General features: G+C 43.7%; 1 protein-coding gene across 2 annotated transcripts in view; it reads left to right on the forward strand.

Moving 5' to 3' along the window:
* The window catches only part of LOC117514074 (soluble guanylate cyclase 88E-like), a 69298-nt gene that overhangs the window by 25752 nt on the left and 16013 nt on the right, over positions 1-27533 (forward strand). For both annotated transcript variants that reach the window (XM_034174363.1, XM_034174364.1), the window contains 7 exons: positions 4292-4412; positions 4842-4971; positions 8307-8453; positions 9474-9620; positions 12105-12261; positions 23662-23771; positions 25237-25326. In XM_034174363.1, coding sequence (XP_034030254.1) covers positions 4292-4412; positions 4842-4971; positions 8307-8453; positions 9474-9620; positions 12105-12261; positions 23662-23771; positions 25237-25326 — 902 coding nt within the window. The remainder of the gene's footprint in view (positions 1-4291; positions 4413-4841; positions 4972-8306; positions 8454-9473; positions 9621-12104; positions 12262-23661; positions 23772-25236; positions 25327-27533) is intronic.

Here is a 27533-nt window from a genome sequence, read left to right on the forward strand (position 1 = left end):
ACCATTCCTCTGCAGATGATCAGTTAGCTGTTTTACAACTACCCTTTCAAGAATTTTTTGAGAGAAAAGGAAGGTTGGAGATTGGCCTATAATTAGCTAAGATAGCTGGGTCAAGTGATGGCTTTTTAAGTAATGGTTTAATTACTGCCACCTTAAAAGCCTGTGGTACATAGCCAACTAACAAAGATAGATTGATCATATTTAAGATCAAAGCATTAAATAATGGTAGGGCTTCCTTGAGCAGCCTGGTAGGAATGGGGTCTAATAGACATTTTGATGGTTTGGATGAAGTAACTAATGAAAATAACTCAGACAGAACAATCTGAGAGAAAGAGTCTAACCAAATACCGGCATCACTGAAAGCAGCCAAAGATAACGATACGTCTTTGGGATGGTTATGAGTAATTTTTTCCTGTAATAGTTAAAATTTTATTAGCAAAGAAAGTCATGAAGTTAAAGGAATACTCGGCTCAATAGAGCTCTGACTCTTTGTCAGCCTGGCTACAGTGCTGAAAAGAAACCTGGGGTTGTTCTTATTTTCTTCAATTAGTGATGAGTAGTAAGATGTCCTAGCTTTACGGAGGGCTTTTTTTTATAGAGCAACAGACTCTTTTTCCAGGCTAAGTGAAGATCTTCTAAATTAATGAGACGCCATTTCCTCTCCAACTTACGGGTTATCTGCTTTAAGCTGCGAGTTTGTGAGTTATACCACGGAGTCAGGCACTTCTGATTTAAAGCTCTCTTTTTCAGAGGAGCTACAGCATCCAAAGTTGTCTTCAATGAGGATGTAAAACTATTGACGAGATACTCTATCTCACTTACAGAGTTTAGGTAGCTACTCTGCACTGTGTTGGTATATGGCATTAGAGAACCTAAAGAAGGAATCATATCCTTAAACCTAGTTACAGCGCTTTCTGAAAGACTTCTAGTGTAATGAAACTTATTCCCCACTGCTGGGTAGTCCATCAGAGTAAATGTAAATTTTATTAAGAAATGATTAGACAGAAGGGAGTTTTCAGGGAATACTGTTAAGTCTTCAATTTCCATACCATAAGTCAGAACAAGATCTAAGATATGATTAAAGTGGAGGGTGGACTCATTTACATTTTGAGCAAAGCCAATTGAGTCTAATAATAGATTAAATGCAGTGTTGAGGCTGTCATTCTCAGCATCTGTGTGGATGTTAAAATCGCCCACTATAATTATCTTATCTGAGCTAAGCACTAAGTCAGACAAAAGGTCTGAAAATTCACAGAGAAACTCACAGTAATGACCAGGTGGACGATAGATAATAACAAATAAAACTGGTTTTTGGGACTTCCAATTTGGATGGACAAGACTAAGAGTCAAGCTTTCAAATGAATTAAAGCTCTGTCTGGGTTTTTGATTAATTAATAAGCTGGAATGGAAGATTGCTGCTAATCCTCCGCCTCGGCCCGTGCTACGAGCATTCTGGCAGTTAGTGTGACTCGGGGGAGTTGACTCATTTAAACTAACATATTCATCCTGCTGTAACCAGGTTTCTGTAAGGCAGAATAAATCAATATGTTGATCAATTATTATATCATTTACTAACAGGGACTTAGAAGAGAGAGACCTAATGTTTAATAGACCACATTTAACTGTTTTAGTCTGTGGTGCAGTTGAAGGTGCTATATTATTTTTTCTTTTTGAATTTTTATGCTTAAATAGATTTTTACTGGTTATTGGTGGTCTGGGAGCAGGCACCGTCTCTACGGGGATGGGGTAATGAGGGGATGGCAGGGGGAGAGAAGCTGCAGAGAGGTGTGTAAGACTACAACTCTGCTTCCTGGTCCCAACCCTGGATAGTCACGGTTTGGAGGATTTAAGAAAATTGGCCAGATTTCTAGAAATGAGAGCTGCTCCATCCAAAGTGGGATGGATGCCGTCTCTCCTAACAAGACCAGGTTTTCCCCAGAAGCTTTGCCAATTATCTATGAAGCCCACCTCATTTTTTGGACACCACTCAGACAGCCAGCAATTCAAGGAGAACATGCGGCTAAACATGTCACTCCCGGTCCGATTGGGGAGGGGCCCAGAGAAAACTACAGAGTCCGACATTGTTTTTGCAAAGTTACACACCGATTCAATGTTAATTTTAGTGACCTCAGATTGGCGTAACCGGGTGTCATTACTGCCGACGTGAATTACAATCTTACCAAATTTACGCTTAGCCTTAGCCAGCAGTTTCAAATTTCCTTCAATGTCACCTGCTCTGGCCCCCGGAAGACAATTGACTATGGTTGCTGGTGTCGCTAACTTCACATTTCTCAAAACAGAGTCCCCAATAACCAGAGTTTGATCCTCAGCGGGTGTGTCATCGAGTGGGGAAAAACGGTTAGAAATGTGAACGGGTTGGCGGTGTACACGGGGCTTCTGTTTATAACTACGCTTCCTCCTCACAGTCACCCAGTCAGCCTGCTTTCCCGGCTGCTCGGGATCTGCCAGAGGGAAACTAACGGCGGCTAAGCTACCTTGGTCCGCACCGACTACAGGGGCCTGGCTAGCTGTAGAATTTTCCACGGCACGGAGCCGAGTCCCCAATTTGCCCAGCCTGGCCTCCAAAGCTACGACTAAGCTACACTTATTACAAGTACCATTACTGCTAAAGGAGGCCAAGGAATAACTAAACATTTCACACCCAGAGCAGAAAAGTGCGGGAGAGACAGGAGAAGCTGCCATGCTAAACCGGCTAAGAGCTAGTAGCTGCGCTAAGCTAGCGGATTCCTAAAAACACACAAAGTGAATAATGTGTAAATAATTTAGAGGTGATTCAGCAGAGGGAGTGCTTTAGTTAAGGCACGTGAAGATTACACTGTGAAACAAATCGTTATCTAGTTAACTAGATCAATCTAACTGCGCAGATTAAACAGCTAACAGATGCAGCAAAACACCGCTGTGCTCCGGAACAGGAAGTGATACAATACCGCAGTGAGACCCAACCACCAGTAGAGGCAGGCAAGAGCTGCACAATAGCCTAACTGTACAATAGCCTTAATGTAATTAAGGCTATTGTACAGTTAATTTTAGTATTGGAGAATTTGTTTTTGTGGTTCATGCAGTTGATAATGAAGCACTGGCTGCCTTTTTTCTCCTCATATCGCTTCTGTTTAACAGGATCAAGGTCTCTCTCCACCCTCAGTAATGGCCGCCGTGCAGCACGCCGCTAGTCACGTGACGTCCATTCCAGGTCTCTAGGCCAACTGACCATTGCTTTCACCCTTCCCAGTGTGTGTGTGTGAAATGATTTTTAACCATTTGACTATTGACTTGACCCTGAATTTAAGTAGATGCACACATGCATTTGTTATATGAACATGCGGAAAACAAATTATTATTTAGCAATTTATTTTTAGTGCAAAATAAATTTTCATTTACAATTTCAATATGAGCATCCTGTCCTGCTTCAAAGTATAAAAAAATGTCTTTAAAAATAAATCTTTCTCTGTTGTGTTATTATTATAAAAGTGTATAAATTAGCAAAAAAAATATAATCCAAAACAATGTAACAGTGAAAGTCTGAAAAAGTAAACAATACTTACAATACTTACAGCTGTTGTCGCGCACCTTTTCCCATTTGCCCATGTATTTTTGCTTTCTTTTTTGTTTTGTTTTATGAGATAAGAGTGATTCTGTATCGTCAACTCGTGTCTGTCAGCTCATTGGTGAAGAGCAGGAGAGAGGCTGGGATCAAATTTACCGTAAGTTTCCATATAAAGCGCCAGTCAATTCCATTGACATTTTACAGACTTTTTCTCACAGAAATACGGGACAAACTGCGTCCCGTTTCAGGTCAATACGGAACGCACACTTTTATTTCCAAATAAGGGACGATTCCGTTTTTCAAGGGACGGTTGGCAACCCTAGTCTGACTGTTGCAGACACACAACAGACAGGAACTAACATGTATGATTTTAGGGTTTACAAACATTTTTGACAGTTAAATTTTATCAGCAAAAAAAAAAAAAAAAATGTTCACGGATGGAAAGTTAGCGGAACTAAATTTAGCAGAAACTAACTGGTCCGCTGATGTTTTTCAAAGTTAGCTGAAAAGCTAATCCACTAACAAAAAAGATAGCTTTGCTAATTAGCAGTTAGCGGATTAGCAGAATTGTGCCCGCCACTGCTAATAGCTCCGCACGTGTTGAACTATGCCTCATAGCCACAAATGAAATTTTATAATTTGCTTCTGGAACTCAATTTTCCTTGTGTGTTTTCAGTGTGCATTTAGTGCCGCTATGATGGTACGTAACATCATGGTTGTTTTCAGGGAAGTGCAGTGAGACCATATTTGAGGACATGCGGGAGCCTCCAAAAAAGCCTCTGCACCTGAAGGGCCAGATGAAGTATGTCCCCCAGTGGGACTCACTCATCTTTCTGGGAACACCCATGTAAGACTGCAGCTTATACCATAACTATGCTTATTAGTATTGAAACGTTTATTTCTCACGCATGCAACAACGGCACCGTAGGGTTCACGTGTGTCACTGTGGTGACCTGTCAGTAGGACATAAAAAACCCAACCAGTGATTTAATTTATTTTAAACCAGCTGTTTTAAAGCTGTTTTTGAATTTCGTTGAGCCCCTGAGGAACAATGACAAATAAAGAATTCTGATTCTGATTCTGACTGTGCAAAAAATGATTTTTGGTCATTTCTGCTATGGTTAGCAGCCATTCCATGCTTATTTAACACCACAATGTCTGAATAAATGAATTTTCTCTCAAATTGTAGCTTATTTTGATGAAAGAATTGGTTTAATGAACTAATTCTCTCTTTTACAGATTTGTAAAACTTCATTTCCCAACCTTTTTCTTGCAGCATAGAGACGGTGGAGGACATGATAAAGATGGGCGTCTACGTGAATGATCTGAACCTTCACGACTCCAGCAGAGAGCTGATTTTGGCTGGGACGCAGCAGTCAGCTGAGCTGCAGCTGGCCCTGGATCAGGTCCTCTGCATCTTTACATGTCATCCATCATCATAAATCTTAGTCTTAAACTTTGCGCTCATCATAGAGGAGCTTTTGCTCAACAGCATGTTCTGTTACACTTCTGTGTCATTTTTGGTCCAGTGTGTCTGTCTGTGTGTGAGACGAACAAAATAATAACTTCTGCCCAACTCTATTGGTGGAAGTTACAGTATTATTGTTTGTCTCTGTTTGTGAACAGCCTGTAACCCACAATTTTTCATATATCATCATGACTTTTTTACAGAGGATTCATATCCTGATAGGCAAGAACTGATTCAATTTTCAAGGTCATGGGTCAAAGGTCAAAGTCAGGAGAAATATTGGAAAACTTGAAAAATCCCTATCCTTTAACACTGAGCAAATTTTCAAAAATTCATAACTCATTCATTCAATTCATAACTTTCTTTAATACGTGAGAGCGTTATGTAGGATGTATCCTGACTGACAAAGATCCGGATTGTGGAGTTTGTGCACATTTAAATTTAATATTGAAAAACCCATTGGTGTATATTTTGCATTATGTCTCAATCAAAAGTGTCTCAATCACTCTCATTTGTGACAATGACGTGCAAACTGGCACTCTCAATGTTTTATTCATAACTCTGCCAATAAAGATCAAATTTATTTCATATTTGAAAGCGTTATGTAGGATGTATCCTTTATCGACTGACGGTTAATCCGGATCTGATCTGGAGATTTTGTTACCATTTAAATTTAACATTGAAAACCTCATTTAATGTGTATTTAACATTATATTTTTATCAAACATGCTCCAATCATTCATATTTGAAAGAGAGGTGCAGACTGGCACTCACTATCACCTGACAAAGTTAGGATGTGATTCGGATTGTGGATTTTGTGAACATTGGAATTTAATATTGAAAAGCCCATTTGTTGTACATTTTGCATTATATTTTATTCAAAAGTGCCTCAGTCACTCTCATTTATGACAGTGAGGTGCAAACTGGCACTCTCAATGAATAGATAAGTTTGATCCGCATCTGATCCGTATTGTGGATTTAGCAGATATTTGATATTAACATTGAAAAGCCCTTTTAATCTATATTTTGTGTTATATTTTTGCTTATGAAAAGCCACTTCTAACAGGACTTTGACCTTGAAAATGTTTTTCAAGGTAAAAATTTGTGGAATTGGAAACTAGTGTTGGCGGAGCTTTGCACTCTATGACAGCGATGCTCTAGTTTGCAATGTTTTTATCTGCTTTGAACCAAACATTGTAGAATTCTTGGTGGTCAGCTATTGACAAAGTAATTTAATTTTGCGAAAAATCAAATAAAAGACAAGTCAAGGCAAGTTTGGGAGCATGCACTGGTGCTGCACTTTGCCGCATCCACAACACCACAGATCCGCCTTGAGTTTTGGATGGCAACCAACTAGGCAGACAACCATTCTGACATCTATAACCATCTATCTGCTGCAGCCAGGTGAAACGTAGGTGTCTCCTCAGACTTAACACTCAGGGACCTGGTTGCTGGATTCCGCACACAGAAATGGGCTACAATGCAAGTGATACTCCTTATCTTAGTCTCTCTCAGTAGCCGTTTGTTTGACACAAAGTCATTCCAGAGGTACCCAAGGATCCTGACACCTAGTACCAAAGACATCCAGTTGTCACCTTATGTCACTAGTTAGTGTCCAAGTCTCACAACCATACAGCAAGACAGGCAGCACCAGGACACATAAGACTTGGACCTTTGTTCACCTGCCAAGATATCGGCACACACCTCTGTCTAGTGACCTCATGACTCCATTAGCTCTTCCCAGGCACCTTTCGATCTCAAAGGCCAAAGACCCAGAGACATGTATGTCATTGCCAAAATAAAAGAATGTCTCTGCAATCTCAAAACCAGACGCTCTGATTCACTACTCAGCTTCTCAAATGCTGCCATCAGAGTATCCATTGAGGGATTGATGGATGAAAGACAGACCAAGGTCAAAATATGGGCCCAATGCTTATATATAAGGGATATTGAGAATGTCTGTTCCTCAGAATTGGTTAAAGTTGTGCCTATTGCAACTATGAAACATTAATATGAAGTTATATATCACCTTTCTATTGGACACATGACATTTGGACTTGGGTGATCTTAAAAGGTCAGAGTCCAGGTCTGACACTTATCCAGGTCCAGGTTGTGGTAGCAGCAGACCAAGCAGCTCAGGTCACAATTCCTTATCCTTGGCCAAGTTCTCAAACTCTTCTTGGGGGATCCTGAGGTGTTCCTAAACCAGCTGGGAAAATAATCCATCTAGCATGTTCTGGGTCCTCACCAGGTTCTCCTTCTAGTTGGACATGCCTGAAAGACCTCCCCAGGGAGGCAACCAAAGACATGCTCACCAGATGTACAACCCACCTCAGCTGGCTCCTTCAGACACCCAACAGGTGAACCTCATTTCCACCACTTGTATCTGCGAGCTTCTCTTTCGCTCATTACCCAAATCTCATGACCATAGGTGAGGGTAGAAGCATAAATCAATGGATAAATCAAGAGCCTTGCCTTCTGGCTCAGCTTTTTCTTTGCCATGACTCAGATCCCATCCCACTCACTTCACACACTACCTCAAACCTGTCCAGTGCACATCAGAGGCCAAAGTCTGATGACGCCAACAGACCCACATCCTCCATAAAAAGCAGAGATGCAATTCTACAATCACCAAACTGGACACCTCCCATCTGTGACTACACCTTGAAATGCTGTCCTTGAAAATCACAAACAGGACTGGTGACTAAAAGGCAGTCCTGGTGGATTCCAGCATACACAAGGAACAGGTCTGATGCAATGCAGACACACACCCTAATTTGGTTATATAGAGAGTGCATCACGTATTGCAGAGGTCCCAGTACACCATACACCGGCACTCAAGCAGTTTGAAGCCAATATGGATTAAACATGATGGAAGGTGAGGGTGTTACATTTTTCTGTTTTTACTGTGTACAGTATATTATGGTATCAATTAATCACAAATTTGAGTGACCCCGTGTCAGTCATTAAGATGCAGCCCACAAGCATGACCCAAAACCTTTTCAAAAATACTGAAAGAATTGTGTTTGTTGATCTGCTCCTAAGTAAGTAAGTAAGTAAGTAAGTACATTTTATTTGTATAGCACCTTTCACAGACAAGAGCCACAAGGTGCTTCACAACATAAAAAGCACAAACTCCTGGTTAGGAATTCCATCCCTTAAAAAAAGCTGTGCCTCAATAGCTCCTGAGTAAACTATTAACAAGCTAACAACCAAGCAGAAACAGGTGAGGTTCTAACTGCAGGCTCTTGCATTTCACTTGTGATCTTGTAGGAGCAACAAAAATATGCACAACTGCAGGAAATCATCAAGAAACTGGATGAAGAAAAGAAAAGAGGAGACTCTTTGCTGTATGCCATGATCCCTAAAGCTGTAGCTGACCGCCTCAGAAAGGGCATCACTGCACTGGAGACATGCCAGGTACAACAGTAGGTTTTATTAATAAGCACAGCATGACTCTGAAAACTTTAAATAGCATGAAATTTGAACAGCTGGGTGCAATAAAAGTTAAAGTGTAGGACAACCTGTATCATTTTATTATGGTGTCAAAAGAGTGAGTGTATGCATGTGATAATCAGGTTTCACTAGATATTAGATAGACCAGAACATCTCATTTGAACCCCAGGTCCATTTCTTGTATCACAGCCGTAGTCGACGTTTTCATCATGTGGTTGAAAGTTAAGCTAGAAATGTAATTTATAAAAAGAAATGTCACATTGTGTCACAGTCAAAATCACATTTTATGGCTCACAGAAGATCCATAATTGGCTGTAATTGGAGTCACTTTCTGACACACACACATACACACACACACACAATCTTTTGGACCACATGTTGTTCTTGTTGCACTAATAAAATAAAAGATCTGTGCCAAATTTTATTGTAATTGGACATTGTTTAGGGGCCCCCTACAAAGCAACAATTTTCCCAAACGTAATGTAGTAATCCAGTAATTCCAGTAATGTTGTCCTCTGGGTGAACAATCAACCACCGCTTTTTGTGATTAGAAGCCATCACATGTACCTGTAAAAGAAAAATAATGGCATCAGACTCTTCTCCCGTTAGGGTGACGTTGCCTTGCCAGCGGAGGGAGAGGAAAATGTGTCACTTTGGGGGACCTCTAAATCTTGTCTGATTGAGTTCAAATTTGGTCTGCACCTATAAAACCCCAAGTGGAACAAAAACAACAAGTGGCCTGAAGTCTATCACAACTAAAAATGGTTTTGTTTTATGTTATACCTTCTGAAAATCCTATAATTCTATATCACTGCATGCAGAATTGACCTTGCTATAGTTTGCTGTAAGTAAAATTGATCCCTGAAATGGTTTGTTTTTGACTGACATAGAAGTCCACAGGTGATTTCCTGTTCACTTTGTGAGATGTGGCCATTCAGCCAGTTTGGCCTCTCTTTCATGATTTTGCATGGCTTTGTGTCACAGGTTTTCCCAGATGTCACTATCCTGTTCAGCGATGTGGTCAAGTTTAATGAGATCTGCATCCACATCACACCCATGCAGGTGGTCGACATGCTGAACGAGATTTATATCGTCTTTGATACACTCAGTGAGAAGCATAATGTCTATAAGGTTAGTCTGAGATTGTAACATATTTTGTCCTCTTTATATCTTGTTCAAATATATTATACATTGAAGTGTTTTATTTTAAGTGACTTCTCAAAATTTTGTACACTTGTCCATAGGCTCAAAAATATCCCACTTTCAATACAGGCAGGGGATTCAGAGATTATTCCCCCCATTCTAGAGAATTTTCCCCAGTAAACACTAACATTCCAACCTGGTCTCACGGCAAGTTGTGATTCAGAAGCACAAAATATACATTAATCTATTGGTTTGTGATATTGTGACGAAAAGTGCCTCTTTTCATCACGGCAGCACAAATTCATTCTAATTCATTCCATGATGGCTGCACGAAAATAAAAGTGAAGCGGGGGGTCAGGTGGTTATGATTAGGGTGGGGGGAAAGAGTAAGATTAGCTTATGGTTAAGGTTAGGGTTGGGGATAGGAGTAGGGTTAGTAATAGTGAGTTTAAAAACCTGTCACAAAAATTTGGCTGATACTGTGACAGTCACATGAAAAAAAAAAAAGTGAGACTGGGCTTGACATTCATTATACCCCCGTCACACTAGAGGCTGAATGAGCCTGAATGCCGTACGAATGAAAATTCAACCTCCATTCGGGCAAAGTCAGGAGACAATCGAAAACTCTGGCCACACAACTGTGCAGTTGGGCACAGTTGTGTGGCTAGCCCGAATGTAGAACACATGCTCCCTACTTTCGGGGTGCATTTGAGGTGGAACCATATCGAACAGCAGTTGAGGTGGACTCTAACTGCTTTCTGACTGTGTTCTAATTATTTTCACGGCGTCAAAGCAGCATTTGAACAGTCTGATCTCCCAAGAGAGTGAGAGACATTTGCCATGGTCAAGCTCATCAAACCCACTGGCATGTCCCGAACAGCACCACCAATGCATCCCACTCGGGGTGTGCAAAGGACATATTGTAATTAGCAGGGTCTGTGGCACACATTCATTTACTTAATTAGACGTGAACATTACACAATCAAACCAACAACACCGGGTGTCACTGTGAGTCAATGCGCCTCAGAGCCGCGGAGCAGTGCACACATCTGAATGGGGATCACATCCATAATAACTATAACATTACAGATACATTGTCATTCCCTCTTATGGGTTAGACAAAGTATCGGTGATATATGTAAATATGTTCATCATAGCTGTAACACCACGTGCAGCTGTGCGACGAGTCAATGCATTGTGGTGACTTGGCGCGGCGCATCACAGCGCATCTGACCCTGATGTCACAGCTGTAATAAACATATTATGAAAGGTACACCATCTAACCCATTCGAAGGACTGATGATGCAACTGTTTTACCAGGGCATTATAATGTAAATAAAAAGGCATTATAATGTAAATAAAGTGAATAATCACATTTGGAACTGCTCCAGATGTGCCTCCCACTGCATGGTGCTCAGCAGCCACACTGCAGCCTATGATGTAATTCGTATGAACCTGGGAGCAACGTCAGACGGTGACATCTGCCATGATCCAAGGGCAAATGTGCCATCCACGATGAAATAATTATTCCATATGATACCGTGTCCAGAGGCGCAATTCACAGCATCTTGTTAGCCAGCTTGATGCCCCAGACTTTGGGTGGCATTCAAACCACAGTCATACAGCATTCGATGTGCATTTGTAATATTCTTACTGCAGTCTAAGGGCATTCTAGGTATTCATACTGTGTTCCAACTACATTTGGACTGCATTCAAAAGCTGATGCACACAGAATGTGCATGAATCGGTCGAGGCGGGATCCCCCCACATTATAAAGGTGCACTGACACAAGCATGCCTGAGACTCACGCAATAGCACGAACATCATTGTAATGATCCCACCCGCTGTGTTCACAGCTGGATGCCATTCTTTGTTCTACGGGCTGCTATGCACTCTGTGCTGGATGCTGCGTTTATAAAATAATTATTTTGTGGTGGATTAATCATTTTTTATGCAAATTGGCCATTGAAAATGGCTCTAATCACTTCCTGAATCACAGAGGAGGCTGCAGCCGGAGCCGTTCGCGTGCCTAACAACCTGCAGAAAGCATTTTGAGCTGTCAAAAACGTAATTATATGTCTTGTTTACATTGTCATGGCTTCATAAAACAGTTGCGTATTCTTTCCTTCTTGTGTGCAGCTGATAAAGTATGTTTATAACAGATTTAACTTCTTGTTATAATCCTTCATACGAGCTGTGCTCTGATGCGATCCACTGACGTCACCACTCACTCTGTTCACTTTTCTTTACTCCCCTTGACAAGCTGCACGTAGTAAATAAAAAAAGTGAGACTGGTTCACAGTTGGCTAGAGAGGGTCCAACTGGACACCTATGTTTCTTGAAAATACAAGAATGGTGAGCTTGGTCATTGATTTTTACCAGGATGAATTGGTAGTCAGCTTAATTAAAACAAATTAACAAAGTCTTCTCAGACTGTTATCACAGTACAGTAATTATCACCCTCCTATACAGGTGGAGACAATTCGCGATGCCTACATGGTGGTGGCAGGTGTGCCCAATAAGACCACCTTTCATGCACATCATATCTGTGATATGGCCCTGGACATGCTGAGCTCAATCGACCACCTTAAAGACCCCTCCACTGGGGACAACATCCAGATCAGAGTTGGTGAGCATCACCAAGGGGGAGTTTGAAACAGGAACTCACAATATCTTATTCATAAAGAAATTATCCACTGCTTTAATGTCCCAGCTGTGAAATATATATATATATATATATATATATATATATATATATATATATATATATATATATATATATAATACAAATAATGGATGGTAAGGAGTCCAACATAGAGAAATATTGGATGAAGAAAAGTTATATTGGAGGAGGCGTAGCCGAGTCCAATATAACTTTTCCATCAATTGTTATGTTCTCCACCCCCTCCCAAATTAAGCAAACAACAAAGAGTCAAGTAAATTTGATCAATTTATTTTGTTGTGAACAGCATATGATTGATTCTGATGCGATGAATGCTTCTAAAACATCAGTAGCGTGCTTGTCGACCTTCTTAGTGTTTTTGGCATCCTTGGATGCAATATTTCCTTCAATATTTCCACCAGTTCTTCCTCTGTAAACTCAGCAAACCTCGCTGGCAGATGATTTTCTGTTGTTATTGACATGTTTGTTGCCATTTTTTCAACCAGCGTCTGTCAGCTAGTTCCTGACCTTCGTATGCCGCGCTCTGATTGGCTAGCTTTTGGCAGTAAGCTCTAACGCTATTGGTCAGTGGGAACCGATCCAATATAACTTTTGGTCCTAGCCTTTTTGGATCCTTTTGGATCCAACATAACTTTCTGGCACCAGGCATGCCAAAATACAGGTAAATAATGGACAGAAAGGCTAATCTCTGATTGGCTATTGCAATTTGAGTGGAGAACATATACAACCCCTGGCAATAATTATGGAATCACCGGCCTCGGAGGATGTTCATTCAGTTGTTTAATTTTGTAGAAAAAAAGCAGATCACAGACATAACACAAAACTAAAGTCATTTCAAATGGCAACTTTCTGGCTTTAAGAAACACTATAAGAAATCAGGAAAAATAAGTGTGGCAGTCAGTAACGGTTACTTTTTAGACCAAGCAGAGGGAAAAAAATATGGACTCACTCAATTCTGAGGAATAAATTATGGAATCACCCTATAAATTTTCATCCCCAAAACTAACACCTGCATCAAATCACATCTGCTCCTTAGTCTGCATCTAAAAACGAGTGATCACACCTTGGAGAGCTGTTGCACCAAGTGGACTGACATGAATCATGGCTCCAACACGAGACATGTCAATTGAAACAAAGGAGAGGATTATCAAACTCTTGAAAGAGGGTAAATCATCACGCAGTGTTGCAAAAGATGTTGGTTGTTCACAGTCAGCTGTGTCTAAACTCTGGACTAAATACAAACAACATGGGAAGGTTGTTAAAGGCAAACATACTGGTAGACCAAGGAAGACATCAAAGCGTCAAGACAGAAAACTTAAAGCAATATGTCTCAAAAATCGAAAATGCACAACAAAACAAATGAGGAACGAATGGGAGGAAACTGGAGTCAACGTCTGTGACCGAACTGTAAGAAACCGCCTAAAGGAAATGGGATTTACATACAGAAAAGCTAAACGAAAGCCATCATTAACACCTAAACAGAAAAAAAACAAGGTTACAATGGGCTAAGGAAAAGCAATCGTGGACTGTGGATGACTGGATGAAAGCCATGTTCAGTGATGAATCTCGATTCTGCATTGGGCAAGGTGATGATGCTGGAACTTTTGTTTGGTGCCGTTCCAATGAGATTTATAAAGATGACTGCCTGAAGAGAACATGTAAATTTCCACAGTCATTGATGATATGGGGCTGCATGTCAGGTAAAGGCACTGGGGAGATGGCTGTCATTACATCATCAATAAATGCACAAGTTTACGTTGATATTTTGGACACTTTTCTTATCCCATCAATTGAAAGGATGTTTGGGGATGATGAAATCATTTATCAAGATGATAATGCATCTTGCCATAGAGCAAAAACTGTGAAAACATTCCTTGCAAAAAGACACATAGGGTCAATGTCATGGCCTGCAAATAGTCCAGATCTTAATCCAATTGAAAATCTTGGAAGTTGAAGAAAATGGTCCATGACAAGGCTCCAACCTGCAAAGCTGATCTGGCAACAGCAATCAGAGAAAGTTGGAGCCATATTGATGAAGAGTACTGTTTGTCACTCATTAAGTCCATGCCTCAGAGACTGCAAGCTGTTATAAAAGCCAGAGGTGGTGCAACAAAATACTAGTGATGTGTTGGAGCGTTCTTTTGGTTTTCATGATTCCATAATTTTTTCCTCAGAATTAAGTGATTCCATATTTTTTTCCCTCTGCTTGGTCTAAAAAAGTAACCGTTACTGACTGTCCAAACTAGAAGTCACATCTTTTTCAGTTTTATCAGCTCATCAATTTGTGCATTGTTGTACTGTAATTCTTATTATTGGCATTTATTCTTTTACTGTTGGAGTTTATTTTATTTGGTGCTTTCATTCCTGTGAAAGTCCTATATAAATAGTAACTATAATAATTGTTATTATGAGTAACAAACTCACAATTTCTTCAGTATATACACTAAGTCACACCTGATTATAAGTTGCAGGGCCTCCCAAACTAAAAAAAAAAAAAATAAAAAACTGGGAGATATACTCCAAAAAAATATGGTACTATCTTTAAACCATGTTCTGTTTACATACACATCTGGATCCTGCCCAGCACAATGACAGTCTGATTTGTGCAGAAGAGCCATTCTGAATTCAGGAAATACAATCGCTTTATCAAAGTTGATTTAATTAATTGATTTTAAGAGCTAAATTCATACTATCCTACACTCAACAGTGTTATTTTCAAGGCTTTAGGAAATACTTTAACACTATTTGGATTTAAAATGGGATTTCTTTTTTTTTTTTTAGCACAGATATTAACACAACATACAAAGGGAGTGGGTTTGAACCCATAGCATTCGAGTGATGAGGCAATAGCAGTGGCATTCCACCACTGTCAAAAAGTCTCAAGAATGAGCAAGAAGTGATTAGAATAATTTCTTGCTCAGCTCATGCACAGAGTTAAAATTAGATTTAACTTTATAAGATTCAATTTATTTTCAATTTCAATTTATATTATTTGTATAGCACCAAATCAACACCAATAAAAGATCAACTGTTCTAAGTTCTTGTCTTAAATAAATCTTGAATTCAACAAGAATTTTTAAATAATATGATTATTTTTGTGATCTTCAAACATAAATGCTGATTTACTCCTGAACAAGGCACTGACATCACATTTGCTTGTACGATGGGGTACTTCAGGATAGCTTGACATACTTTAAGGGAACAGAATTGAAAAAAGTGGGAAAACAACTGTATTGTACATACAGTTGTACTTCTACAATGTAACTGAATAGGTAGAAAGCATGAATTCACAGTTCTGACTACCAACTATCTACAAACAAACAACTACAAATCTATCTAAAATTGTTAAAAAAAAAAAAACTGTGAATGGATGTTGATTTGTAACAGAGTTTCATATCCTGGAAAGCTTGTGTATATGAGTTGTATTTGTGTTATACAGTATACAGTGTATATATATATATATATATATATATATATATATATATATATATATATATATATATATATATATATACAGTGAGAAAAATAAGTATTTGAACACCCTGCGATTTTGCAAGTTCTCCCATTTAGAAATCATGGGTCTGAAATTTTCATCTTAGGTGCATGTCCACCGTGAGATACATAATCTAAAAAAAAAATCCGGAAATCACAATGTATGATTTTTAAAATAATTTATTTGTATGTTACTGCTGCATATAAGTATTTGAACACCTGTGAAAATCAATGTTAATATTTGGTACAGTAGCTGTTGGGAAAGTGTAGTGACACGGACCCACAACAGGGGGCGTAAATGAACGGACAATGAAAGAGTCGAATATGAACACTTTACTGTTGTGAATGAGCACAACCACAATACAGAGGAATACAGAATTTTGCAAACAGTCAATCCACAATGGTGACGTGTGGGCAGGCTCGAGGATAGAAGACATCTGTCCTGAGAAGAACCGGAACCACACAATTTCCTCCGCCACCGAACATGGAGAATACTGGAGCCGCCAAGTCCCGAGTCCCCAGGTGGCCACCGTCTCCGAATGTCGGATCTGGTACTGCTGGCGAGGAGCAGAAACAATAAGAAGTGGGTGTGTGTACACCCAGTAACAACAATGGTGGAGATTCCACCTCCACCTCTCACACACACTCGTGCAGCTCCTGTCTCAACACTTATCTGGCTGGGGTGTGAAGCGAAGCTGTCGCTGATTACACCAACCTCACTGATAAGGCATTCCACAGGAAAGCAGCTGCAAAATGAATTCAGACTAAGACACAGTTAGCTTCTGGCTGAGAATATTACCTTCACAGGTCGATGATATCTCGGCAACGAGGTGGAGATGACGTCCGGGTTTTATGGAGTAGTATGATGAAGTGTAGATGGGTGACAGCTGTCATGAGATAATGAGTGACAGCTGTCACCCCCGGCTGTGTCCGTGGCGGCAGCGCCCTCTCGTGCCTGAAGCCCACACTTCAGGCAGGGCGCCCTCTGGTGGTGGGCCAGCAGTACCTCCTCTTCTGGCGGCCCACACAACAGGACCCCCCCCCTCAACGGGCGCCTCCTGGCGCTGACCAGGTTTATCCGGGTGTCGGCGGTAGAAATCGGCCAGGAGGGCCGGGTTCAGGATAAAGCTCCTCTTCACCCAGGAGCGTTCTTCGGGTCCATACCCCTCCCAGTCCACCAAATACTGGAACCCCCGGCCCATTCGATGGACGTCCAGGAGCCGGCGCACTGTCCAAGCCGGCTCCCCGTCAATGATCCGGGCAGGAGGCGGCGCCGGACCGGGAGCACAGAGGGGTGAGGTGTAGTGTGGTTTCAGTCTGGACACATGGAAAACAGGATGGATCCACAGTGAAGCTGGGAGTTGGAGCTTCACTGCGGCAGGGCTGAGGATTTTGAGGATTCTGAATGGTCCGATGAACCTGTCTTCAACTTAGGGGAGTCCACTTGGAGGGGGATGTCCTTCGTTGATAACCACAACTCCTGCCCGGGCTGGTATGCAGGGGCCGGGGACCGCCGGCGGTCTGCATGGGCCTTAGCCCTCGTCCGGGCCTTAACAAGGCAGAACGGGCGGTACGCCACACCCAACGGCACCTCCGCAGGTGGGCCTGGACCGAGGGCACACCGACCTCTCCCTCCACCACGGGAAACAATGGGGGCTGGTACCCTAGACACACCTCAAATGGGGAGAGGCCGGTGGCAGAAGACACCTGCTGGTATGTGCATACTCGATCCAGGCCAGATGGTTACTCCAGGCCGTCGGGTGCGCGGATGTCACACAGCGGAGGGTCTGTTCCAACTCTTGGTTGGCCCGTTCTGCCTGTCCGTTCGTCTGTGGGTGGTACCCAGACGAGAGGCTCACAGTGGCCCCCAGTTCTCTGCAGAAACTCCTCCAGACTTGAGAGGAAAACTGGGGACCATGATCCGAGACTACATCAGTTGGTATCCCATGCAGATGGACGACGTGGTGGACCAGGAGGTCTGCTGTCTCCTGGGCCGTTGGGAGCCTCGGGAGGGCCACGAAGTGGGCCGCCTTGGAGAATCGGTCCACTATCGTGAGGATGGTGATGTTGCCCTGGGACGGCGGGAGGCCCGTGACAAAATCCAGGCCGATATGGGACCGGGGCGATGAGGCACAGGAAGAGGCTGGAGAAGTCCTTGGGACCTTTTGTGGTCTGCCTTGCCCCTGGCACAGGTGGTGCAGGCCTGGATATACTCCCGGACGTCGGCCTCCATAGACGCCCACCAGAAGCGCTGCCGGACAACTGCCACGGTCCTTCGCACCCCTGGATGACAGGAGAGCTTGGAACCGTGACAGAAATCCAAGACTGCAGCTCTGGCCTCTGGTGGGACATAAAGTCGGTTCTTCGGCCCAGTTCCGGGATCCGGGCTCCGTGCCAGGGCCTCCCGGACGGTCTTCTCCACGTCCCAGGTGAGGGTGGCCACGATAGTGGACTCCGGAATGATGGGCTCCGGTGGATCCGACAGCACAGTTTTGACTTCGTCTTCGTGTACCCGGGACAAGGCATCCGATCTCTGGTTCTTGGTCCCGGGGCGATAGGTGATCCGGAAGTCAAAACGTCAGAAGAACAGTGACCAGCGGGCTTGCCTGGGGTTCAGCCGCTTGGCGGTCCTGATATACTCCAGGTTCCGATGGTCAGTGAAAACCGTGAACGGCACAGACACTCCCTCCAACAGGTGTCTCCACTCCTCAAGAGCCTCTTTCACCGCAAGGAGTTCTCGGTTGCCGACGTCATAGTTCCGTTCAGCTGGGGTCAACCTGCGAGAAAAGTAGGCACACGGGTGAAGAACCTTATCGGTCTCTCCGCTCTGGGGTAGCATGGCTCCTATCCCTGAGTCAGAGGCGTCCACTTCAACCACAAACTGGCGGCTAGGGTCGGGCTGCACCAGAACTGGTGCAGTCGAGAACCGTCGTTTCAACTCCTTGAACGCGGCTTTGCATCGATCCGACCAGGTGAAGGGGACTTTTGGAGAGGTCAGGGCTGTCAGGGGGCTAACTACCTGACTGTAGCCCTTAATGAACCTCCTGTAGAAATTAGCAAAGCCGAGGAACTGTTGCAGCTTCCTACGGCGTGTTGGTTGGGGCCAATCTCTCACCGCCGCAACCTTGGCTGGATCAGGGGCGACGGAGTTGGACGAGATGATAAACCCCAGGAAGGACAAAGAAGTGCGGTGGAACTCGCACTTCTCGCCCTTCACAAACAGCCGGTTCTCCAACAACCATTGCAGGACCTGACGTACATGCTGGACATGAGTCTCAGGGTCTGGAGAAAAGATGAGTATATCGTCCAGATATACGAAGAGGAATCGGTGCAGGAAGTCCCGTAAGATGTCATTAACCAAAGCTTGGAACGTCGCGGGGGCGTTAGTGAGGCCGAACGGCATGACCAGGTACTCAAAATGACCTAATGGGGTGTTAAATGCCGTCTTCCACTCGTCTCCCTTCCGGACCCGAACCAGGTGATACGCATTCCTAATATCCAACTTTGTAAAGATTTTGGCTCCATGCAGGGGGGTGAACATGGAATCTAACAAGGGCAACGGGTATCGATTGCGAACCGTAATCTCATTCAGCCCCCTGTAATCAATGCATGGACGGAGTCCGCCATCTTTCTTGCCCACAAAAAAGAAACCTGCACCCATCGGGGAGGTGGAATTCCGGATCAGCCCGGCAGCTAATGAGTCCCGGATGTAGGTCTCCATTGATTCGCGCTCAGGTAGTGAGAGGTTGTACAGCCTGCTGGACGGGAACTCCACGCGTGGAATCAAATCAATGGCACAATCGTACGGACAGTGCGGGGGAAGGGTGAGTGCCAGATCCTTGCTGAAGATATCAGCAAGATTGTGGTACTCAACTGGCACCGCCGTCAGATTGGGAGGGACTTTGACCTCCTCTTTAGCCTGTAAAACAGGAGGAAACGAGGAACCTAAACACATCTGATGGCAGGTTTCGCTCCACTGAACCACCAGCCCAGACGGCCAATCAATCCAGGGATTGTGTTTCAACATCCACGGGAAGCCCAAAATCACTCGGGAGGTAGAAGGAGTCACAAAAAACTCGATCTCCTCCCGATGATTTCCAGACACCACCAGAGTTACAGGTTGTGTCTTGTGCGTGATTAAAGGGAGAAGGGTGCCATCTAGTGCCCGCACTTGCAATGGCGAAGGGAGCGCCACCAGAGGGAGCCCTACCTCCCTAGCCCATCTGCTGTCTAGCAGATTCCCTTCTGACCCCGTGTCCACCAGTGCTGGGGCTTGAAGGGTTAAATCCCCGCTCAGGATTGTAACTGGGAGTCGTGTGGAAATATGTGTGTGTCCCACATGAATGTCTTGGCCCACCCTAAGCCCAGTTTCTAGGGGCGGGCGTTGTTGTTTAAACCGCTTGGGGCAGTCTCTCTGCTGGTGCTCACTCGAGCCGCAGACAAAGCACTCCCCACGGGCCAGCCTCCTCTTAAATGTGGCCCTGCTCGTGTCCATAGCTTCGTCAGCAGGGGAAGCTGTTGCCACACGGAGCGCTGAGGCTGTGGAGCGTGGGGAGGGCGGAACCTTTTCGGACCCGGAAGGGAGAGGGACGGCGCATGCCCGGCCACGTCCTTCGTCTCGCTCCCGACGGCGTTCCTCCAACCGATTGTCTAACCGTATAACGAGATCAATAAGCCCATCTAAATCCCGCGGTTCTTCCTTCGCTACCAGGTGCTCCTTCAGGACTGACGACAGTCCGTTTATGAAGGCGGCGCGGAGCGCAACGTTATTCCAGCCGGACCTCGCAGCCACGATGCGGAAGTTGACTGCATATTCGGCTGCGCTCCGGCACCCCTGTCTCATTGACAGCAGCACTGTTGAAGCAGTCTCTCCTCTGTTAGGGTGATCAAAAACCGTTCTGAACTCCCTCACAAACCCAGTATAAGTGGTAAGGAGCCGTGAATTTTGCTCCCAAAGCGCCGTAGCTCAAGCGCGTGCCTCACCATGAAGCAAGTTAATTACATAAGCCACCTTACTGGCGTCAGACGCGTACATTACGGGACGTTGTGCAAAGACGAGCGAGCACTGCATAAGAAAGTCCGCGCACGTCTCCACACAACCTCCGTACGGCTCTGGGGGACTTATGTATGCTTCAGGGGATGGTGGGGGGGGGTCGTTGAACGACCAGTGGAACGTCTATATTCTGCACTGGGTCGGCAGGAGGAGGAGCTGCAGCAGCGCCCTGAGCGCACGCTTCCACCTGTGCGGTGAGAGCCTCCATCCTGCGATTAAGGATGACGTTTTGCTCGGTCATCAGATCCAACCGAGCGGTAAAGGCGGTGAGGATTTGCTGCAACTCACCAATCACGCCTCCTGCAGACGCCTGTGCACCCTGCTCTTCCATTGGCTGTTCAACAGATGGGTGATGCCCCTCGGGATCCATGACGCTGGCCGAGATATCCTGTTGGGAAAGTGTAGTGACACGGACCCACAACAGGGGGCGTAAATGAACGGACAATGAAAGAGTCAAATATGAACACTTTACTGTTGTGAATGAGCACAACCACAGTACAGAGGAATACAGAATTTTGCAAACAGTCAATCCACAATGGTGCCGTGTGGGCAGGCTCGAGGATAGAAGACGTCTGTCCTGAGAAGAACCAGAACCACACAATTTCCTCTGCCACCGAACCTGGAGAATATTGGAGCTGCCAAGTCCCGAGTCCCCAGGTGGCCACCGTCTCCGAATGTCGGATCTGGTACTGCTGGCGAGGAGCAGAAACAATAAGAAGTGGGTGTGTGTGTACACCCAGTAACAACATTGGTGGAGATTCCACCTCCACCTCTCACACACACTCGTGCAGCTCCTGTCTCAACACTTATCTGGCTGGGGTGTGAAGCGAAGCCGTCGCTGATTACACCAACCTCACTGATAAGGCACTCCACAGGAAAGCAGCTGCAAAATCGATTCAGACTAAGACACAATTAGCTTCTGGCTGAGGATATTACCTTCACAGGTCGATGATATCTCGGCAACGAGGTGGAGATGACGTCCGCGTTTTATGGAATAGTATGATGAAGTGTAGATGGGTGACAGCTGTCATGAGATAATGAGTGACAGCTGTCACCCCCGGCTGTGTCCGTGGCGGCAGCGCCCTCTCGTGCCTGAAGCCTGCACTTCAGGCAGGGCGCCCTCTGGTGGTGGGCCAGTAGTACCTCCTCTTCTGGTGGCACACACAACAGTAGCCTTTGTTTGCCACTCCTCCATACAGATCTTCTCCAAATCTTTCAGGTTTGGAGTTTCAGCTCCCTCCAAAGATTTTCTATTGAGTTCAGGTCTGGAGACTGGCCAGGCCACTCCAGGACCTTGAAATGCTTCTTACGGAGCCCCTCCTTAGTTGCCCTGCCTGTGTTTGGGGTCATTGCCATGCTGGAAGACCCAGCCATGACCCATCTTCAATGCTCTTTCTGAGGGAAGGAGGTTGTTTGCCAAAATCTTGCAATACATGACCCCATTCATCCTCCCTTCAATACGGTGCAGTTGTCCTGTCCCCTTTGCGGAAGAGCACCCCCACAGTATGGTGTTTCCACCCCCATGCTTCACGGTTTGGATGGTTTTCATGGTGTTGTTCTCATCCTCGAAACATGGTAAGTGGAATTGATTCCAAAAAGCTCTGTTCTGGTCTCATCTGACCACATGACCTTCTCCCATGCCTCCTCTGAATCATCCAGATGGTCACTGGTGAACTTCAAACAGGCCTGGACATGTGCTTGCTTGAGCAGGGGGACCTTGCTGCCCTGCAGGATTTTAAACCATGACAACATCATGTGTTACTAATGTAATCTTTGTGACTGTGGTCCCAGCTCTCTTCAGGTCATTGATCAGGTCCTCCTGTGTAGTTCTGAGCTTTCTCAGAATCATCCTTACCCCACAAAGTGAGATCTTGCATGGAATCCCAGACCGAGGGAGATTGACAGTCATCTTGTGTTTCTTCCACTTTCTAATAAATAATCGTAACAGTTGTTGTCTTTTACCAAGCTGGTTGCCTGTTGTCCTGTAGTCCATCCCAGCCTTGTGCAGGTCTACAGTTTTGTCCCTGGTGTCCTTAGACAGCTCTTTGGTCTTGGCTATGGTGGACAGGTTGGAGTGTGATTGATTGAGTGTGTGAACAGGTGTCTTTTATACAGGTAACAAGTTCAAACAGGTGCAATTAATACAGGTAAAGAGTGCAGAATAAGAGGGCTTCTTAAAGAAAAATTAACAGGTCTGTGTGAGCCAGAATTCTTGCTGGTTGGTAGGTGTTCAAATACTTATTTGCAGCAGTAACATACAAATAAATTATATATATATATATATATATATATATATATATATATATATATATATACACACATACATATACAACATATTTTTTAGGACATAAAAGAAATCAGTCATTTTTATTTTAAAGTTTCAAAAAATATTCCCTTTAAACTCATGTAACGATGGTGTGAATAAGTAAGTGCCCCCTTTCCTTTAGTATAGCATATATAAATCATTACTTTTACATTGTCTTCTTCAGACAAGTCAAGGGATGGATAGTTCCAAGACACTGATTATGTCTTGGACTTTATTTACATCAGTTATGACAAAATACAAACAGTATGTTACTCTACGGTAAACCTGGAGCAGATAGTCCTCCAAAACTAAGGGATCACAGAAGAAGGAATCGAGTGAGGAAAGCCACCAAGACACCCAGACAACCTTAAAAATGTTACAGGCTTCTGTGGCTGTGACTGGAGAAATTGTGTATTTTTAGTTAACTTTCCAACATTTCAGACTGTAACTGACTTAGGCCATGTTTAATTGTTTTTTATGGCCTTTTGTCTCTCAGGTATCCACTCTGGAATGGTTGTGGCAGGTGTTGTGGGTCTAAAGATGCCGCGCTACTGTTTGTTTGGTGATACAGTGAACACTGCCTCCAGGATGGAGAGCAATGGAGTGGTAACTACACTAAGGGCCCCTTCACACATAGTGTGAAATTTGGTTGAAGTGCGCACAAAGCAGGAATTGTACGCAAAACGTATAGAATTGTACCTGCCTTGTATGGAATCGTATGCAATATGTGTAAAATCATTGCTGCTCCAAACGCCTCGTACACCTGTTGCTACAACTATTTGGGCACACCAGCGGCTGAAAGACAGACAGAGTGTGCGCTGTGTGAACCCATCGCACCATCTCGTGGCAGGTGTCGGCCAAATTCCAGGTGACATACACGAACAGCTAACACCGCTCACATGGCACTTAGAAAATGTGTGGCCAGTCGCACTCTTGGCACAACAACAGACTGCAGACAATCACTGTCGTACTCGCAGTGAAATTTGTCTAAGTTCCCTATGAGTGTGACTTTGCAAACACATACTGACACGTGGGTGTGTGCGCTCCACTGACAGGAGGCGTGGCTTCCGACAGAAGCAGCTGTGGAGATCTGTCATTCTGGACATCCCAACTGGACAACACCTACTGTGTTTAGACAGACCTGGACTAACAGCTGTCCACTGTGAGACGCGTGTGTCTGATTGCTGTATTTATTTGGACATAAATAAAAACATATATCACCGTGGCGACAAACTACAGTGAGCGAGCATGTGCAGGGAGCGGACATTGACAGCCCACCCGGTTGAACTGGATCATCAGATCAGAACACGCAGCGGGCAATTTCACTGTCACGTTACCCACATGAGCTCTGTTCCACATGACGTGGTGTCTGTGCTGCGGCACACTGTCCACAAGACACAGTAGATATGGACATGATCAGAGCACACTGCTTCTCATTCATGTCATTTCATGACTGTATGTCAGTGACCATGGGTCATCACCAGAGGATTTGTATTGCTTGCTTGATAAATGCAGTGTTTTTATATGGTGTGTGATTTTAATTTTTTTTGTAATACTTCCATGTCCTTCCTGATATGAGGCAGATTCCCACAGCTTTCAAAGCATAGCTCCATAGCTCAGTGATAAAGTTTCTGACTGGCAGTCAGAGCTTTTGGAAGGTGCAGGTTCAAGTCCCGTGCTTGGTATGTTTTTTTTTCTCTTTTTCTAAATTATTTATTCCACATAAGTGCCACGATGTGGTCCCACAGGTACCAGCAGGTCCCACAGGTACTGCAATGTGGTGCACCTCGCACTGTTCCTGCACTGGGATCGTGCACGCCTGCCCATCGGTGCAATGTTTCGTGATGCTCTAATTCGAACAATTTTGTGCTGTTTCGCCGTATTTGACCAAACTTCACATGATGTGGGAAGGGGTCCTGACATACTGCAATAATCACTTCATTTCTTAACCACAACTTTCAGGAAAAACAGCGAATGTCATACTTTGTGTAGGAATGATGCAGAGAAAGCAAAGAAGTGCTTATTGGTGATTTTAAAAGTTTCGGTCATACATGTGTATCTGTGTGAGCAGGGCATGCAGATACACATTAGTCAAACCACCAAAGACCATCTGGAACATGAACCATATATCATTGAAGAGAGGGGAAAAATCTTTGTAAAGGTGAGTGGTACACCTTTAAAAAATAATGCCAGCAAAGGTCTGGAAATGTTTACTTTTCAGTGGAATAGTGTGATTAAAGAAGGGTTTGAAAGTTTTAAAAGTTATCTGTTTTACAGTTAAATATGGTTAGGATTTTGTGCTTCCAGGAATACTCAGAAAAAAATATAAGAAAGTACCTCAGATGTCAAACACACACATAATAAATGTGTTTTTTTGGACAGTACCCAGTGCTAAATGGTAAACACCTCTCTGGCCCTGTTGGACAATTTTGTCATTTCATGAATTATTTGTGACATTATCATTATGCCACTCATACCATTTGATTACAAATGATTTACTGATTGATACAAGCTTAAGATCATTTTTCTATCCGTATTGTTTCAATTTCAATTTATTTTCATTTATATAGCCTCAAAGCGCTTCACACAGGTAAGGTCTAATCTTACCAACCCCCAGAGCAACAGTGGTAAGGAAAAACTCCCTCTAAGGAAGAAACCTCAAGCAGACCAGACTCAAAGGAGTGACCCTCTGCTTGGGCCATGCTACAAACATAAATTACAGAACAATTCACAGAACAATTCACGGACAAATATACAAGAAATGCTATTGGCGCACAGGACAGGAGGATCACCAACACGAATACAACTCCCATCTCTGGATGGAGCTGCACCTTAAACAGAGAGAAAAAACAGAATCAGGCATCAGAAAGACAAAAATTACTTTATAATTTGCCAGCATTAAACAACAAGAAAAACAGAGAAATACTAAGGTGATCGCTGGCCACTAGCCCTAAACTTCACTAAAAGACCCAGAATTTAGGTAAAGTTGAGGCAGCGGCCCGCTCCAATTACTAATAAATGAATTAAAAGAGAAAAAAGCGTAAAACAAAACTGTACCAGTATGCTAGCCATATAAAAGGAAAAATAAGTGCGTCTTAAGTCTGGACTTGAAAGTCTCCACAGAATTGACGCAGGGAGATCATTCCACAGAACAGGGGCATGATAAGAGAAAGCTCTGTGACCCGCAGACTTCTTATTCACCTTAGGGACACAAAGTAGTCCTGCACCCTGAGAACGTAAAGCCCGGGCCGGTATGTAAGGTTTAATTAGGTCAGCTAGGTAGGGAGGTGCCAGTCCATGAATAATTTTATAGGTTAGTAGCAGAACCTTAAAATCTGATCTCACTGGGACAAGAAGCCAGTGAAGGGATGCTAAAATGGGTGTAATGTTAGAACATTGCAGTAGTCCAATCTAGAAGAGATAAATGCATGGATCAGGGTCTCAGCATCAGCCATAGACAGGATGGGACAAATCTTCGCTATATTTCGCAGGTGGAAGAAAGCAGTCCTAGTAATATTTCTAATGTGGAGGCCAAAGGACAATGAAGGATCAAAAATTGCCCCAAGGTTCCTCACTTTGTCAGTGTGATGTATGACACATGAGCCGAGGCTGAGCATTAACTGGTCAAATTGATGCCGATGCCTCACTGGACCAAGAACCATCATTTCAGTCTTATCAGAGTTTAAAAGTAGGAAGTTTCTAGACATCCAACTTCTCACTGCTGCAAGGCAGTCTTCTAAGGATTTTATGTGAACGAGATTACCAGCAGTTATCGGCATATATAACTGAGTATCAACTGCATAGCAGTGAAAGGTAATCCCAAAACGCCGCAATATGTGCCCAAGGGGTGCTATATAAAGGGAGAAAAGCAGGGGGCCTAAGACAGACCCCTGTGGAACCCCAAATTGCATGTCACTCAGGTTACAGGTAGTGTTACTGTACAAAACACAGTGAGAACGACTGGTCAAGTATGACGTCAGCCATGCAAGGGCACTCCCAGTAATCCCAAAGTGATTTTCCAGCCTATCAAGTAGAATATGATGATCCACTCTATCAAATGCAGCACTGAGATCTAACAGCAACAGAACTGTAGTGGTGTCCGAATCCATTGTAAGCAGAAGATCATTCACCAATTTAGTGAGAGCCGTCTCTGTGGAATGATATTTTCTAAAAGCAGACTGTAGTGGCTCAAAGAGATTATTCTCAGTAAGATAGTCTACGAGCTGCCGTGACACCACTTTTTCCAGAATTTTAGAGAAAAATGATAGATTTGATATTGGCCGATAGTTTTTCAATACACTAGGGTCAAGATTAGGTTTCTTAAGTAATGGTTTAATCACTGCAGATTTGAAACATTTAGGAACAGAT

Source organism: Thalassophryne amazonica, chromosome 7 (genome assembly GCF_902500255.1).
Source record: "Thalassophryne amazonica chromosome 7, fThaAma1.1, whole genome shotgun sequence".
Lineage (NCBI taxonomy): Eukaryota > Metazoa > Chordata > Actinopteri > Batrachoidiformes > Batrachoididae > Thalassophryne > Thalassophryne amazonica.